Source organism: Culex pipiens, chromosome 2 (assembly GCF_016801865.2).
Source record: "Culex pipiens pallens isolate TS chromosome 2, TS_CPP_V2, whole genome shotgun sequence".
In the NCBI taxonomy this organism is placed as follows: Eukaryota; Metazoa; Arthropoda; class Insecta; order Diptera; family Culicidae; genus Culex; species Culex pipiens.
In genome coordinates, this window is record NC_068938.1 from 75,819,351 (window position 1) to 75,834,453 (window position 15,103).

At 35.9% G+C, this 15,103-nt stretch overlaps 1 protein-coding gene across 1 annotated transcript in view; it reads left to right on the forward strand.

Annotated features, from left to right (window-relative positions):
• The window catches only part of LOC120425208 (protein madd-4), a 475,137-nt gene that overhangs the window by 300,051 nt on the left and 159,983 nt on the right, over nt 1-15,103 (forward strand). The window contains 1 exon segment of the mRNA XM_052707974.1: nt 13,305-13,375. Coding sequence (XP_052563934.1) covers nt 13,346-13,375 — 30 coding nt within the window. The 5' untranslated portion in view covers nt 13,305-13,345.

A 15,103-nucleotide genomic window follows, 5' to 3' on the forward strand; every position in this document is an offset into this window, starting at 1 on the left:
GAACGTTCAATTTTACTGTCTAAGTAAAAATTTTGAATGGTCGTAGTAAAAAATAAAAGGGGTCATCGTCACAAGCTATCAAAAAATGGACCTAGGATTCGTGATCAGGGACCAAAATTATGCCTTAGAGCAAAGTTTCACGAAAATCTAAGAGGGGTCGGGGCAACTTTCGTTTCCGATTACGTGGGAGTTGGCTGAGAATTACCCCTTTTGCCTTTCTTACTAAAGAAAGGTATAGGTTTTACTTTATGGCTGGACGTCATTTTCATCTTCGTAAATATGTCGATTCAGCATGAATTTTTATCGGAAAAATCACCAAAAAATCACACTGCATCGATTTTCGACGCTTCGTCGCCAAGTCGACAAGTTGTCAAGTTAAGCTTCGAATACTGGCGCGAGAATGCTGGCGCATAAATTTTATGGCTCGACTTATACTCGTTTTGTAGTAGCTTGTCTACCGATGTTTCCTACAACATGTAAGATATCGTAGCTTTTCGGTTTCTTTTGCCGTGTCCGTTTTTGCATAACATTCCAATGTTTATGCAAAAACTTTTGTGACATAGGACATTCATCCGGCTACAATCAATTTGTTTCCCGTGTGCTCCTTAAATCGCCTAAAAGTAGACTTCATTTTTTTTTGCGATTTCGTAAGTTTATTTAACAGGGTTCATTGGATTCCAATAGGAGCTTTCTAAGCTTTTCATCGTTTATATCGTTTTCAAAGTTTTCAATGCTGGCGACGCCAATGGCTTTCTACACAGCAAATTCTGATGTTCGTTTTCAGTTAATATTTACTGAAAACTGCACTGTTGCGAATAAACGCAGAGTGACGCGCCCCTCGGACACTGCTGCTGAAGATCTTTGTGCTTTGTTCTATTGTGTGTGCTTGCAACTCTCGGTGCCCGTGCTACTGCTCAAAGTAGAATCAAATAAAAACAACAGTTCGTAGCGAGCGGTAGTGCGGGCGCAGCTGATGGATTGATTATCCTGGCCTCAGCTGCGTAAAACACCGAAGTTGTAAGTAATTGTAATTTTGTGAACCTTTATGTATTTTAATTGTAATAAAGTTTACAGTTTCAACGTGCCTAAATTAAGGACTTTTTCTTTGGGCCGTTCGAGAACCCGGTGCCCGGTTCTCCCGACTTTCGCCGTTCGCAACATGCACTACTGACATTTTCAGTTAGTTTTTCGCTGAATATCAGTTAAAATTTGTATGGAGTTTTCGTTTACTGAAAATTTCAGTAGTGCAGATTTCAGTAAATTTAACTGAATTCAGTAATGAGAAATTGGTGTGTACCTAAGGTACTCGCGATTGAGTGTGTAGTGGTGCGGTTGTAAAAATAGCTATCTCTGACTCTGTCACTTTCGTAGAAGTTGAATGGCTATCTTTCCTGCACCGTGCAGCACACGCGGTTCACTTGTACCTCGGTTTTTCTTTACGCCTGCTTTGTTCGGTACGATGGTACGATGAACCAAAATACCAACACACAAAAGGGCTCGTACCGAAGCTACAAAACCAAAACCGCGGTGTGCGTTGTCACTGACGCATGGGAAGCTTGCTATGCTCGCGTTTGTCATAAACTCTTGTTTATTAGGAATATGTACGATTACAAATATTCTTTTGGTGAAAAATGCGTTTTTTATTTCTTTTGGAAAGCATATCATTTATAATACTTTGCTTTCATCATTAGACTTTCTTTTGTACTGACGTTATAAATAAACAAAGTCGTTGTTATGAATTTAAAGAAGAAGTTCTACTATTGTTATATTCTTTAGTAAGAAAGGCTCTATCTCACCCCAGGTGGGATTAAATCGAGTTTTTATTTTTATTTTATTGGAAAACAAAATTACATCGGTTAGGCCGCTAAAGTTCTTAAGGGTGCACAGCAACCATGGAAGTTGTTGTCTTCTTATTCCAAAAATGTAAAACTTACGGACTTAATCCTGCAACAATCTGATTGCAAGAATAGTAAATCCTTGTTGTATACACAGAAAAAAAAAATCATGGTAAAATTTCATCTGAAAAGGGGTACATCTTTTACGTCAGAAAAAAATGTGTAATTTTACCTCTGAAAATGTGTAATTTGACGACTATTCTGGAGTAATGTCGCTTTTTCAGTCTAAATTGAGGTAAAATTACATCATAAATGATATTCAGCCTTCCAAAATTACACCTTCCAAATTTACACAATTTTTTGTTGTGTATAATTTTGCAGGCAGTACTTTAGGTGATGAATTATTTTTTTTATGGTTCCCGTATTTTTGAAGACACTTAAATGTTTGACGAAATTAAGAAAACATTAAGAAAATATTGTATAAGGTTCATAACAGTTAATTTTTAAAATTGATTGTATAGTTTCAATGCTGTTTGAAATAAATCTAAAGTTTAACTAATATGATTGCACCCCACTTTCCCACCAACTTTCCTTTCATCCCTCGCCGGCGGCGCAGTACAAAACCGAGGATGTACCTCCATCCGGAAAATACAAATAAGTTTTTGTTTCTGCGGCTGCTGCCTCTGCGGCTTTCTGAGCACGGTTTTCGCCACCCGGAGTCAAGTTGCGTTGCTGAAAGCAGCCCCGAAAGCTCCTAACAAACAAGCAAACAAGCAGAAAAAGCTCCTCCTTTTCGCTGTGAGCGTGTGGAAAGTTTCGCAGTGAGCGAGAGGAAATCCGTTTAGCAGTTTGTATTTTAATTAAGTTTTCTCACGGTGAATGGTGGCGGCGCGGGAAATGATTTCAAAAAGTTTTGAATAACTCGTCACCACAATTTTTGGGGAGTAAGTCCCGTTACGACCGATCCCATTATCAGTATTGCTCTCAAGTTTGTTCGGGACAAAACTCCCGTTTTCGAGCGTCTATTTGTCGAGTAAATGTTTGCTGCTCGTTACAGAGAAAACGGTGCCAATTTGCATACTAAACTGAAATTTAGTGCAGCATCAGGACGACTGGCCCTGTTTAATTTGGCTCACAGAGCGCTGATAAACAAACTGAACCATTTCAAACACACCCATTCGGATGATTAATTAGCGCTCCGATTGCGTGCTGGAAACGGACACAGGTGACACTAATGGTGACGACAAACGGTGAATAACACACACATATTAACTGCCAACGCAGGCACAATTAGAGAATCATAAACATGAATTATTTATGTGAATACACGAAGACACACTCACACACATGGGCGACAAATAATTGGGTACGTGTGGAAATTAGGAAAACAACGCTGGTCATAAATAATAAGGGAGAAGAAAAATAATGGACTCGATTGTGGAATTGTGCTTTTGTTCTTGGAATATTGTCCTACTGTACGGAGAAAAAATGTCAAATCATGCAATTCATTCAAAATGCAGCAATGATAGTTAATCAGACTTAAAGTGTACGTAAGAAATCCAAACTCCTTATTAAACATAGTATTATTGCTTGTCATGCTAACAACGTTGGTTTAAAGAACCAAGATAGTGTTATTCACTCTAGAAGCAATTAATGCCAATGATAATTCTGAATACAGAATCCAGAGTTTATTAAAATTGACAAAAAACTGACCACGTTTAATGCTTTGACAAATATAATGTGGTAAATCAATGGTACATTCTTAATCAAGATTTTCATTTATTTTCCACCGTGAATGATATCTTTTACAAACTTAAAATGATACAAAATTTTGAAAGGTCCTACTTAGGCTGCACCTTATTCAATTCCAGAATTCAATTCACAGTTTCTGTATTATTTTACTAGCAACACAAATAGAAAAATTTCTTCTCATTCAAAATACAATTAATGACATTTTTGCTTCTTCAACAGTTTTATTAACAGTTTTGCAGCATTTGAGTTGACATTTTTTCTCAAATATTTTGATTTCACTTATTTTAGTACTTGAACAATTTTTTTTTTTTTTTTTTTTTTTAACTTATCATGGTAAATATCAATTCATACATTGGTTCGCAATTTTGTAATAATATTTTTTAATTTTATTTGATTTTTCTCCAACTCAAAATCCTAAGAAAAAGTATATTTTTGAACAATGATAGTCCGTTTTGCGATGCCTGTCCGACGGATCGCATGTTTTTTCGCGTCGTTCGTCGTCGGTGAGTTTGTCGGGTGAGTGCGCGCGTGTGTGTGTGTGAGGGTGCGGCTTGCTCTGGTTGTCACGATGACAGTTGAGGCAGTCCGTTTTGTGGTTACCTGTATGTTTGTCTATTCCTTTCTATTGACGTGGCTTTTTTTTCTTCTTAGTTAGATTGTAAAGTTCAAATATCGCGATCGTCTTTCTCGTTAGTCAGTCGAGTTTCTTTGTTCTATGATTTGCGATTGTTTCATGGGAAGATTCGTTCTTAATTGCGTTAGCATAATATAAATTATATTTGACCTTTCGTTTCCCGCGAAATCACATTTTAGCATTATAGCTCGTAAAGCACGGTGACAAATATTGTTTCAACGCGATTGTTCAAGTCCTTCAGATAACTCATAACTCATCAGTAATTAATTGGTCGCTCATCTTATAAAAACTTAAAAGTATAAATAGTCTCAGGTCAACTCTACGTAAATGTGTTACGCTGAGTATAATATTTCACCTTTTAATCAAACACAATTTTGATTCTATCTTTCCACAGCCGGCTGTCTAAGATTAAATCATTTGTGCTAAACTCAACACCAAATAACCGGGAATGGTCTCATCTGCATCATCCGATTGTTTGCCTTGAGAATACATAATACATCACCCTATCACTCAACAAACTTCATTGATTATTGGGCCACATCATCATCCTCTATGATGAATCCTGGCCATTACCCTTTCCCACTAACAAAATCCCAAGTAGAAGTAGTTTTCCGGCACACGCGGGGGTGTGGATATCGTATAGAACCCACCCTTGGTAGCAGCCTGTGCTAACTAACATTCCCGTCCCGTTCCCTCGAGATCTACAAACTGACATGGCGGGCGCCGTTGGTGGCCAATGACTGTTTCCTATTAGCAACGGCTCTAGTTTTGATGACCGTGATGTTTTATCTTTTCAGCGCATTCATGAATGCTGTTGATAAGGGAAACATTATTTGATCGTTGAAGCGTATGACCGGTTGTGTTGATAGGATATTACGGTCCTGTTCAGCAACGGAGAAGGACAACCATGGGTGGTCTCTCATGCTCATGCTCATGCTCATGCTCATTTTTGAACAATGATACTATTTTCAAAAAAAAAATCGTTGCTGGTGTGTTATCATGTCACATCTCACATCGCATCTTATTAATGCAAACGTAGCACAATGAAGCATACAAGTGACAAAATTTTGCTATAAATAAATATTTGTAGCTTTTCTTTTTCTCATACGAACAAAGCTTCTGACACCTTTAAAATTATAATATGGATTATTATAATTATGGATCATATGATTGTTTATTTGCACGGATTGTGACACAAAATCTGGATTTTAGTTGAATATTCCTTAAGACTTTAGACGTCCACACAAGTAACGTCAATATCTTAGATGAACGCTTATCAAATGTTTTATTTTTAGTTTCCTTTAGTTTTTGAAAGAGAATTAAGTTTCGCAAATAAAAAGATAAATATAATATCAATTTTGTATAATCTTATGGAACCTACTAATTTTTTTTTTCATAATTTTAACAATAATTGAAAGCAATTTCAAACTCAAGAACCTTAAAAAGTAACCTAATTTGCTTGAATTTATAGAAAATAAGTATTTCAATGCACAGTAAACATGCGATAGCATTTTTTCTTATCTGTATATAACCAACCCTCTTCCCCCCTATAGAAGGGATTTAAAAATTGTCCAAATAAATCATGTTAAACTAATTAAAAAAAAATCTTAAAGATTTCACTTGTTTTACAAGACTTTGGCAATGTTATGCTAAAAAGTCTAACTTTTAAGCACTATTTTGTTGTGTTAGGAAAAGTAGGCTATTTTTTGCACCAAAGGACAATAAAAGTTATTACATATAACATATAACATGTATATTTAACAATACTTATGATGAAATTAAGTTCACCGTAGAACTAAAATTGCTAAAAATTAGAAGAATTACATTTTAGTGGTTAAAAATGTATAATTTCAAACTTATGAATAAATGTCCTGGCTGAAGGATTTCGAAATGTTAAATTAAAACGATTGATTTAAAAATGTTGAATTGATAAAAATGTAATTATTTTAAGTTGAGATTTGCTTGCAAAGAAAAACCTAAATAATATCTGGTTGTACATTATCATAGCAAACAATAATTACTTGTTTTAGGAAAGTCTGTTATGTGCTTTCAATCCTGCTGAATCTGATTTCTTTAAAAAGGCATTTATTAAGATTTCAGACAATTCTAAAAAATCTGGTTTCGATTTATCAGAATAAGAGTAGAAATTTTATGTTAAAACTAAATTTAATTGGCAATAACGTTTTGTATTTGGATTTTCTGGACTTTTTTTTGCGTCGTGAGGTGCGACGCATATCTTTTTTGCCGGGGCCGATTTTTCGAAAAAATGCCAAACTTTAAAGGTCTGTACCGAGCTCCAGGGTGCTCCAAACTTCAATATTATATATACCAAAAGATGCGCAAGGATCTGGCCTACACGCCAGTGATGTTTTTGGTAAACGCATTGGTGGCCAAAATGCCTCAAAAGTAGACATTTTTGAAAAAAAGTATTTTTACGGGTTAAATTCCATTTAAAATTGAAGGGCGGAGCGCCAGCTCCTGTTACGTCCAGCACATATTTGGGATTTGGGCTCAGTATGCCCACCGGAATAAACCCGTGAATGCCCGCTAAAAAGTCAATTTTGTTACACTCTACTACCTACAGTCAAGATTATACAGACACGGCCTTTGAGATTAGTGCGCTGACCACGGGGACGCGCTGTCTTGTTTTTGCATGCTCATTTTCATTTCTTTTGTGTCGCTGTTTGTGTGCTTGGGTGCGTGGTTATTATATATGGGTGAAGGGATTTTATTAAATGATCATTATATTGCATTATTATATTTAATTGATTATATAACCACACTATATTTTAAACTTAACACATTATACAAAACACAGATGAAACTTTAAACTGGAGCGTTTGGTACGGTATGTCCACGCATCCTTCCTCCCCTGTAGATTCTGTGAAATGTGATCCGTTCTCAGAATCCTCTCTGCGGTAAACACAACGTAGTAGGGCTGGCCGCTTTAATTTTTGCAATACATTTTCGGGTGTTCTCGGATGTACTGCAATTATTAATAATGACAAGAAAAGTGCTTGGGGCGTAATCTAATCACAAGACTTTCCAGCATGCTTTCATCGGACTGGCTGTGTTTGTGTTAGATTAGATTAGATTAGATTAGATTATACAGACACGGCCTTTGAGGAAAATGGCATCCCTCTACACGGCTTTTCGTGGCGATCAGACCTGACCAGTTAAGGTTATGTGAATTCAGACCATTTTTTAAACTGCTTGTAATTTAAGATAGGTAAGTCAGATCTTGAAAATCTTACTCCACCTAAAAGGTCTTCTCATATGCTTTCTAAAAATATATAACATGTGAGGGTTTCATGAAAAAACCACCCTTTTTACCATAATTTTAATTTAATATGAAACAGTTTTTTTAACATAACTTTTTAAATACATGATAAAACTGCATGAATTTAAATACACAGCAAAAAAAATCTGTGTAAAATCGCATGCAAAAGCATGCACATCACCTTTGTGAGAAAAAGCATGGTATATTGTATGAGAATACGTGTACACAAAAAGCATGTACCGAAGAAAAAAAATCAGGTCTGCTCACCCCAAAAGTAAATCAACCCGGCGAGAGTCATATTCAGATTACCAAGTCCGCGCCCCAACCCACTCGGCTATCTCGCCGCTATGAAAATAGTTGTATCAATGCCAATGTAACAGTAGGTTTTCCGTACGTCACACCCTGTGTTAACTGCATACGATGTATGGGGAACCTACAGCTACATCGGTGATGATCCAACCAAGGGGTTTCCAGCATCGTGTCAGACTGGTCACTAATCCGGAATTACTTGGAATTTGAGCAAGTAATTCTGTAATTCCGGATTTACTGAGTAATTCCAGAGTAATCCTGGTATTTCCTAATAATCCCAGTAATCCTGGTAATTCCATGATTCTTGTTTGTGAAAACATACTTCAGAAAATAATAAAATAATAAAAAATAACTGTTAAAAAGATAATTTCGATAAACCTTTTATAATTCTATTTATTGCCTATTAATTTTCATGTATGAAACCAAAGTTACAGCTAGTACGGGATCATTCGGATTTTGAGTAAGTAATTCAGTAATTCCAGAATTACTCCGCGATTCTGCAGTAATTTCTAAAATTCTGGAATTACCTAGTAATTCCGTAGTAATTCGAGTAATTCCATAGTTACTCAGTAATTCGTGTATTTCCCATTAATTCAAGATGTTACGAATGACCTCTCTAGGTTAAAGTCACGTTAATAAAATAAACAACAACATTAATTCAAGTAACTACTAGTAATTCTTTAAAGGTTAATCGGCAGAATGCATTTTGCTTTTCCTTGATGCTTTTTATGGTTGTAAGAAGTACAGAGCGGATTCGAAATGTCCGCCAATTTGGATGCTCTCTAATTCAAATGTATTCGGATGAAAAACACTCAAACGTCAAAATCAGTTGTCAAACTGACGTTGATGTTTACCACATTATTCGATGATTTCCAAGTAGGGCGTCCAATTTTCCCGGGTTTTGAGTTTACCGGAAAACGGAAAAAATATATTTTTTTTCCCGGGAAATTTTTGAAAACGTCATAAAATCTATGTTTTCTTTATATTAGTTATGTTTTTAAAATCAAACTATTAGCTCAATACTATTAAAATCAATCTAAACAGGGATAGCACTTTAAGATAGTTTTGAAGATTTTTTTTGTTCTTTGTTGTGCTTTGGATTTTAAATGCACTCAAACGCCAAAATCAGTTTTCAAAATGATGTTGATATTTACCCAATTGTTCGATGATTTCCAAGCAGGACGTCTAATTTTCCCTGGTTTTAAGTTTCCCGGAAAACGGGAAAAATATTTATTTATTCCCGGGAAGTTTTTAGTTTTTGAAAAAGTCATAAAATCTATGTTTTCTTTATATTTGTTATGTTTTTCAAGCTTTAAATTTATAGAATTAGCTCAATACTATTAATATCAATCTAAACAAGGATAGCAGTTTTTAGATAGCTTAACATTCCAACGCCCAAGGCTCCAAAAAAGTTGGAACGGTAACTTCAACTCGCTGGTTCTCGGGCATAACTCAACCAATCAAGATGATTCTTCTTTCCAGTGATTTGTTAGATGTTTAGATGATTATAGAACTTTGCAGAACTTAATTCGATCAAATCTGTAATTTTTGCGATCAAAAACATCGTTCCAACTTTTTTTTTTCGCGTGTAAAAAAAAATCGCCAAAAATTCCGCGGCGGCAGTCGTTTTAAAAAAGGTGGAACGATGTTTTTGATCGCAAAAATTACAGATTTGATCGAATTAAGTTCTGCACAATCATCTAGACATTCTTACAAATCACTGAAAACAAGAATCGTCCCGATTGGCTGAGTAATGCCCGAGAACCAGTGAGTTGAAGTTACTGTTCCTCCTTTTTTGGGAGGCTTGGGCGCAGGGTTGCCAGGTTGCCAGATAAATCTGGGAATGCCAGATTTTTCAAGTGTCAGACAGAATAAAGATTCATGCTTCTCAGTGCCAGATATTGACAGATTTTGCCAGATTTTTCACTTTATGCTCATTTTGTACATTTTTTGCCTTTCTTACTAAAAAAAGGTATAGGTTTTACTTTAAAGCAGGACGTCATTTCCATCTTCGTAAATATGTCGATTCAGCATCAATTTTAATCGGAAAAATCGTCAAAAAATCACACTGCATCGATTTTCGACGCTTCGTCGCCAAGTTGTCAAGTTGAGCTTCGAATACTGGCGCGAGATTGCTGGCGCATATATTTTGTGACTCGACTTATACTCATTTTGTAGTAGCTTGTCTACCGATGTTTCCTTCAATATGTAAGATATCGTAGCTTTTCGGTTTCTTTTGCCCTGTCCGTTTTTGCATAACTGTCCAATGTTTATGCAAAAACCTTTGTGACATAGGACATTCATCCGGCTACAATCATTTTGTTTCCCGTGCGCTCCTAAAATCGCCTGAATGTAGACATCAGTTTTTCGTGATTTTGTAAGTTTATTTAACAGGGTTCATTGGATTCCAATAGGAGCTTTCTAAGCTTTTCATCGTTTATTTCGTTTTCAAAGTGTTCAATGCTGGCGACTCCAATGGCTTTCTTCCTAAGGTTCTCGCGATTGAGTGTGTAGTGGTGCGGTTGTTAAAAATAGCTATCTCTGACTCTGTCACTCTCGCAGAAGCTGAATGGCTAGCTTCCCTGCACCGTGCGGCACACGCAGTTCACTTGTACCTTGTCTTGGTGCGCTGGTACGATGAACCAAAACACCAACACAGTCACACAAAAGGGCTCGTACCGAAACTAGAAAACCAAAACCGCGGTGTGCGTTGTTGGGAAGCTTGCTATGATCGCGTTTGTCATAATCGCTTGTTTGATTAGAAACGTACAAACATATTGTACGATTAAAAATATTCTTTTGGTGAAAACTTGCGTTTTTTATTTCTTTTGGAAATCATATCATTCATAATACTCATAATATCATCATAATACATTGCTTTCATCAGGACTTTCTTTTGAGCTGACGTTATAAATAAACAAAGTCGATGTTATTAATTGAAAGAAGTTCTGCCATTGTTATATTCTTTAGTAAGAAAGGCTCTTTCTCACCCCAGGTGGGATTAAATCGGGTTTTTTTTAATGAAAATGAAAGATTTCAATTGAAAATCAAAAATATTAGAATGTGTTTTTCTTTAATAAAAAGTATATTCTACCTTTTTCAGGCCTTAAAAACAGTTAAATCATCTGAGTTCTACAAACTTTGAAATTCATTCATATCCTCCCCCATCTTCACCATTGAGATTTGTTAGATTTTCGTCTGTCAGATTTTTCCAGATTTTTATCGGTACTTTGCCAGATTTTTCAAATGTTGACCTGGTAACCCTGCTTGGGCGTCTGTGTAAGTTGGACATGCGTTGGGCGTTCCAGTGTTAAACAAATTTTTGCTGTTCTCTGTTGTGCTTTGAATTTTATATGTACAACATTTCTAATTCAAATTAAATAAGTATCTTATAAATATTTATTTTTTATTTATTTCTATATGACATGAATAAAACAGCTTGAAAATTGGTTTAAGATGTCTAAAAACAAAAATGACAACAAATAAAATAGTACCAATTTATGCAAAATTTTAGAAAAGTTTAAACTTATTAATTGTAATGCTAATGTAATTTCCAGGCCAAATTATGATTTTTGTTTAATTCCGGAAATTCCCCGTACAACATATAAAAATCCCGGGAATTTTGTGCCGGGAATTCCCGGGATGGACGTACTATTGCCAAGCACGTGGTTTTGTGCATTTGACAGCTGTCATTCGATCCAATTCTAAATATGCTGGAAGCTAGGCAGTAATTCCAAGTTATTTTTATAAATTTGAGCAATTCTGCGTGGTTTCTGGAAATCCCAAGTAATTCTGGGAAATCAAAGTAATTCATGACATATTGCCAGTAATCCTGGTAATTCCATTTAGACTGGTCAGTAATCCTTGATGCTGGAAACCCCTTGGATCCAACCATTTTCTTAGCGGCGAAATAGCCGAGTGGGTTGGGGCGCGGACTTAGTAATCTGAATATGACTCTCGCCGGATTGATGTTATTTTTGGGGTGAGCAGAACTGATTTTTTTTTCTTCGGTACATGCTTTTTGTGTACACGTTTTCTCATACAATATTACATGCTTTTTCTCACAAAGGTGATGTGCATGCTTTTGCATGCGATTTTACCATCGGATTTTTTGCTGTGTAGCAACTTAGGGGACGTTAAGACGGATCGATTAAAACCATTCCGGCAAAAATCGGATCAGCCTGTGACGAGATATTCCAGTGACATTGATTTGGTACACAAGTCTACATACAGCCAAACACACAGACATTTGCTCAGCTGGTGATTCTGAGTCGATATGTACAAATGAAGGTAGGTCTAGGAGGTCTAATTAAAAAGTTCATTTTCCGAGTGATTTTATAGCCTTTCCTCAGTAAGGTGAGGAAGGCAAAAATATTGGATGTTGGAAAATCTTATAACATTTGTAACTTTATTCTTTGTAGAGTTAAAAACCAACATCTAAAAAGTTATTGAACGTTATCTTTATGATATTAAGTTGAGTTTGAATTGAAACATGTTTTTGATTTATTGAAGGGTTAATAATAACTCTTGAATGCTCACAAAATCTTTAGCTGTTTCTCAGGTAATCCCAAAACACATATTCTAAATCTGATTCCTTCTCAAATTCGCTCAATCCCTCACTTCTCCTGGGAAACCCTCTCGCAATCCCTGAAACTCCAACCGCAAAAACCTCAAGCGCCAAAACGGACGGTGCCATCGTCCCGTGGCGCCTTGGCAAAATTTGGCACCAAGCAAGAGCACAAAAAAATCCTTGCGGCTTATTATTGAATCATAAAATTTGATACCAATTTTCAATAACAGCACCTTTTCGCAGCTCACCCTCATTTTCCACATTTTTCGTCTTCTTGGGTCTCGGCAAGAAAAGTCAGTGGGTGCCAAGTGAGCCCGGAAAAATGAACCCTTTTTTTGCAACAAGAAAAATGTCTTTCTCGGAGCCAAAATTTTCCACGCTCCAGCCTCTGCTGCAGTGATTAAAAAGAAGCTCAACCGAAAAAAAAACGGAAAAATGGGTTCGCTTCGATCTTGTTCCGATGGCAAGTCCTTAGAGTGGAGTTTGTCCTCCTGATTTGAGACAAAAAAAAGTATGAAATCAACCATATTCTAATACTGCAGATGACAAGAGCGAAAGTTGAGCTGAATGAAGATTCAGTAGCATTCGTTCGGGCGGAAACAACGGAAAGTTGAAACAATAGAACTATATTTTGGACCTTGAATGAAGGGACAGAGAAAAAAAAGTCAATGAAAAGCCACATTTTAGTCGTTTGGAGGTCGACTGTACAATGAGTCCTTTCAGCGAAAGCTTTCTTTCTTTCTTTTTTTTTCGGTGCGGTTTTGCAAAGTGAGGTTCGAAGCGAGAGTTGAATTCATAATAAATGTTTTTATTAACAATCGAGCGACTTCCAATAAAAAGAAGCATTTCTTTTTTGCTGATGACCCATTTTTATACCCCATGTTCTTATACCTCTTCTCTTTCTCTCGTTTTTTTTCTTTGCAGATAATAAATAAAAGATGGTAGACGATTTGAGTTGATAAAAAATGGATTTCAAGGAGATAATACTGCTGCTAGTAAGTACATTTGTCGAAGGCGACCTTTCTCCTTATTTAAGCGAGTGCATTTGAATCTCAATTTATGCTCCATTAATTCGATTTTACTGAGTGATGCAGAAGTTGATCGGATGGTTTGTTACGTATTTTGAGAACACTTTGTACTTTTTTTCTCATTTCAAAATATTCTACCGAAATGTCAACAAATATTTCCCTTAAAAAAGTTTAACAAAAACCAAACTCCAAATCCCAAAAGTTAAAGTTCTGTTCCCTTGCAACTCATGTTCATCGCTTCCCCCCTAGTCAACGTCAATCAATCGATCCTGTCGGCGACCCATTTATAGTGAACCGCCCCTCCTCGGGGTTGACTCCCAGTGCAGTGTGTGACAGGTCCCAGGGCAAGCCACAAAAATCGTTCAACCAAAACGCTTTCTCCGCCGTGGCGCGCCTCCCCGTCATGATTGTGGCAGATATTGAACTACTATCACCGCCTAGACAATACTCGTAGTTGGTGTTGTGGTCTCTTGTCAAAATCGTTGTGTTTGTCTTTAAGATAAAATGTGGATCAAAAATATGTAAAGTTTTGATTTATGAAGCAAAAATAACTATCTGATTTTTTTTAATTTTAATTTTTATATATTAAATTATTTGAGAAGGCTCTTTTTAGGCTATATAATCTTTGAAATATATTTATTCCATTTTTTTATTTTTTCAAGTTTTTTTTTTTTACTTTAAGTAGCATTTTTCCTAAAACCTTTTTTTTTTGTTTTTTTTTGCGGTTTGTTTGACTAACGATTCCTGTTTTTTCTATATATTATTAGGGATTCCGTATTTTTTTGTCATTACGAAAGGTCTTTTGAAGCCCTTCAAAATGTACTATAAATATGTCTTTTTCTCATGGATTTTGCAAATTACTGCTAAAAATGAACATTTTCCGAACCCCAATATCTTTTTGCAACAGGCTACAACACCCATACTCTCTTAGATCAAAAGTTAGGGAATTTCATGGACTATAAACCTACGGAATACATTTTTTGGCCAATCGCAGCATTCTTATATTTTTACGATTTTCCTATAAAACAAACTTTTTGCAATTCCGTTGTGAAACTACTTACTTTTCCTGTCATTCTTGAACGACAAAAAGGCCTTCTTTTCTGTACCAAAAATAATAGAATCGAACAGTAGAACTTTTCAAAATAAATGCTGAAAAGTTCTACTTTTCAGCACTGAAATGGGTGCTGAAAAGTTGAACTTTTCAGCACTTGTTTCGAAAAGTGACACTTTTGAACATTTTTTTGATTTAAACGATTTATTGACAAAATACATGAAAATTCGACTTAAAATTTCACTCAATGGGTGTTTTTCGAAATTGCAAAAAATGTTGTATGGAACTCGTTGCAAAACTTGATTTTTTCAGCACTCGTCGTATTTATCCAACTCGGTGAACCTCGTTGGATAAATGTACGACTCGTGCTGAAAAAATCCTCTTTTTGCAACTTGTTGCATAAACTACTATTTTACAACGTTTCAATCTGCCGTGTAGGCCTATATGACGGCACTTTTTAGTCTCAATTTTGAAATATTCAAAATCTTCGGAAAATTCTACGTAAATTTGAAGTGAATTGGAAATCGGATACGACCCCTAGAACAAACCGAGCTAAATCTACAAAAACTGCCTTAACCCTTTTAGGCCTGATGGGTTATGTATGACTAAGGCTACCAACTCTTGCTGAGGAAAAATCCGTACAT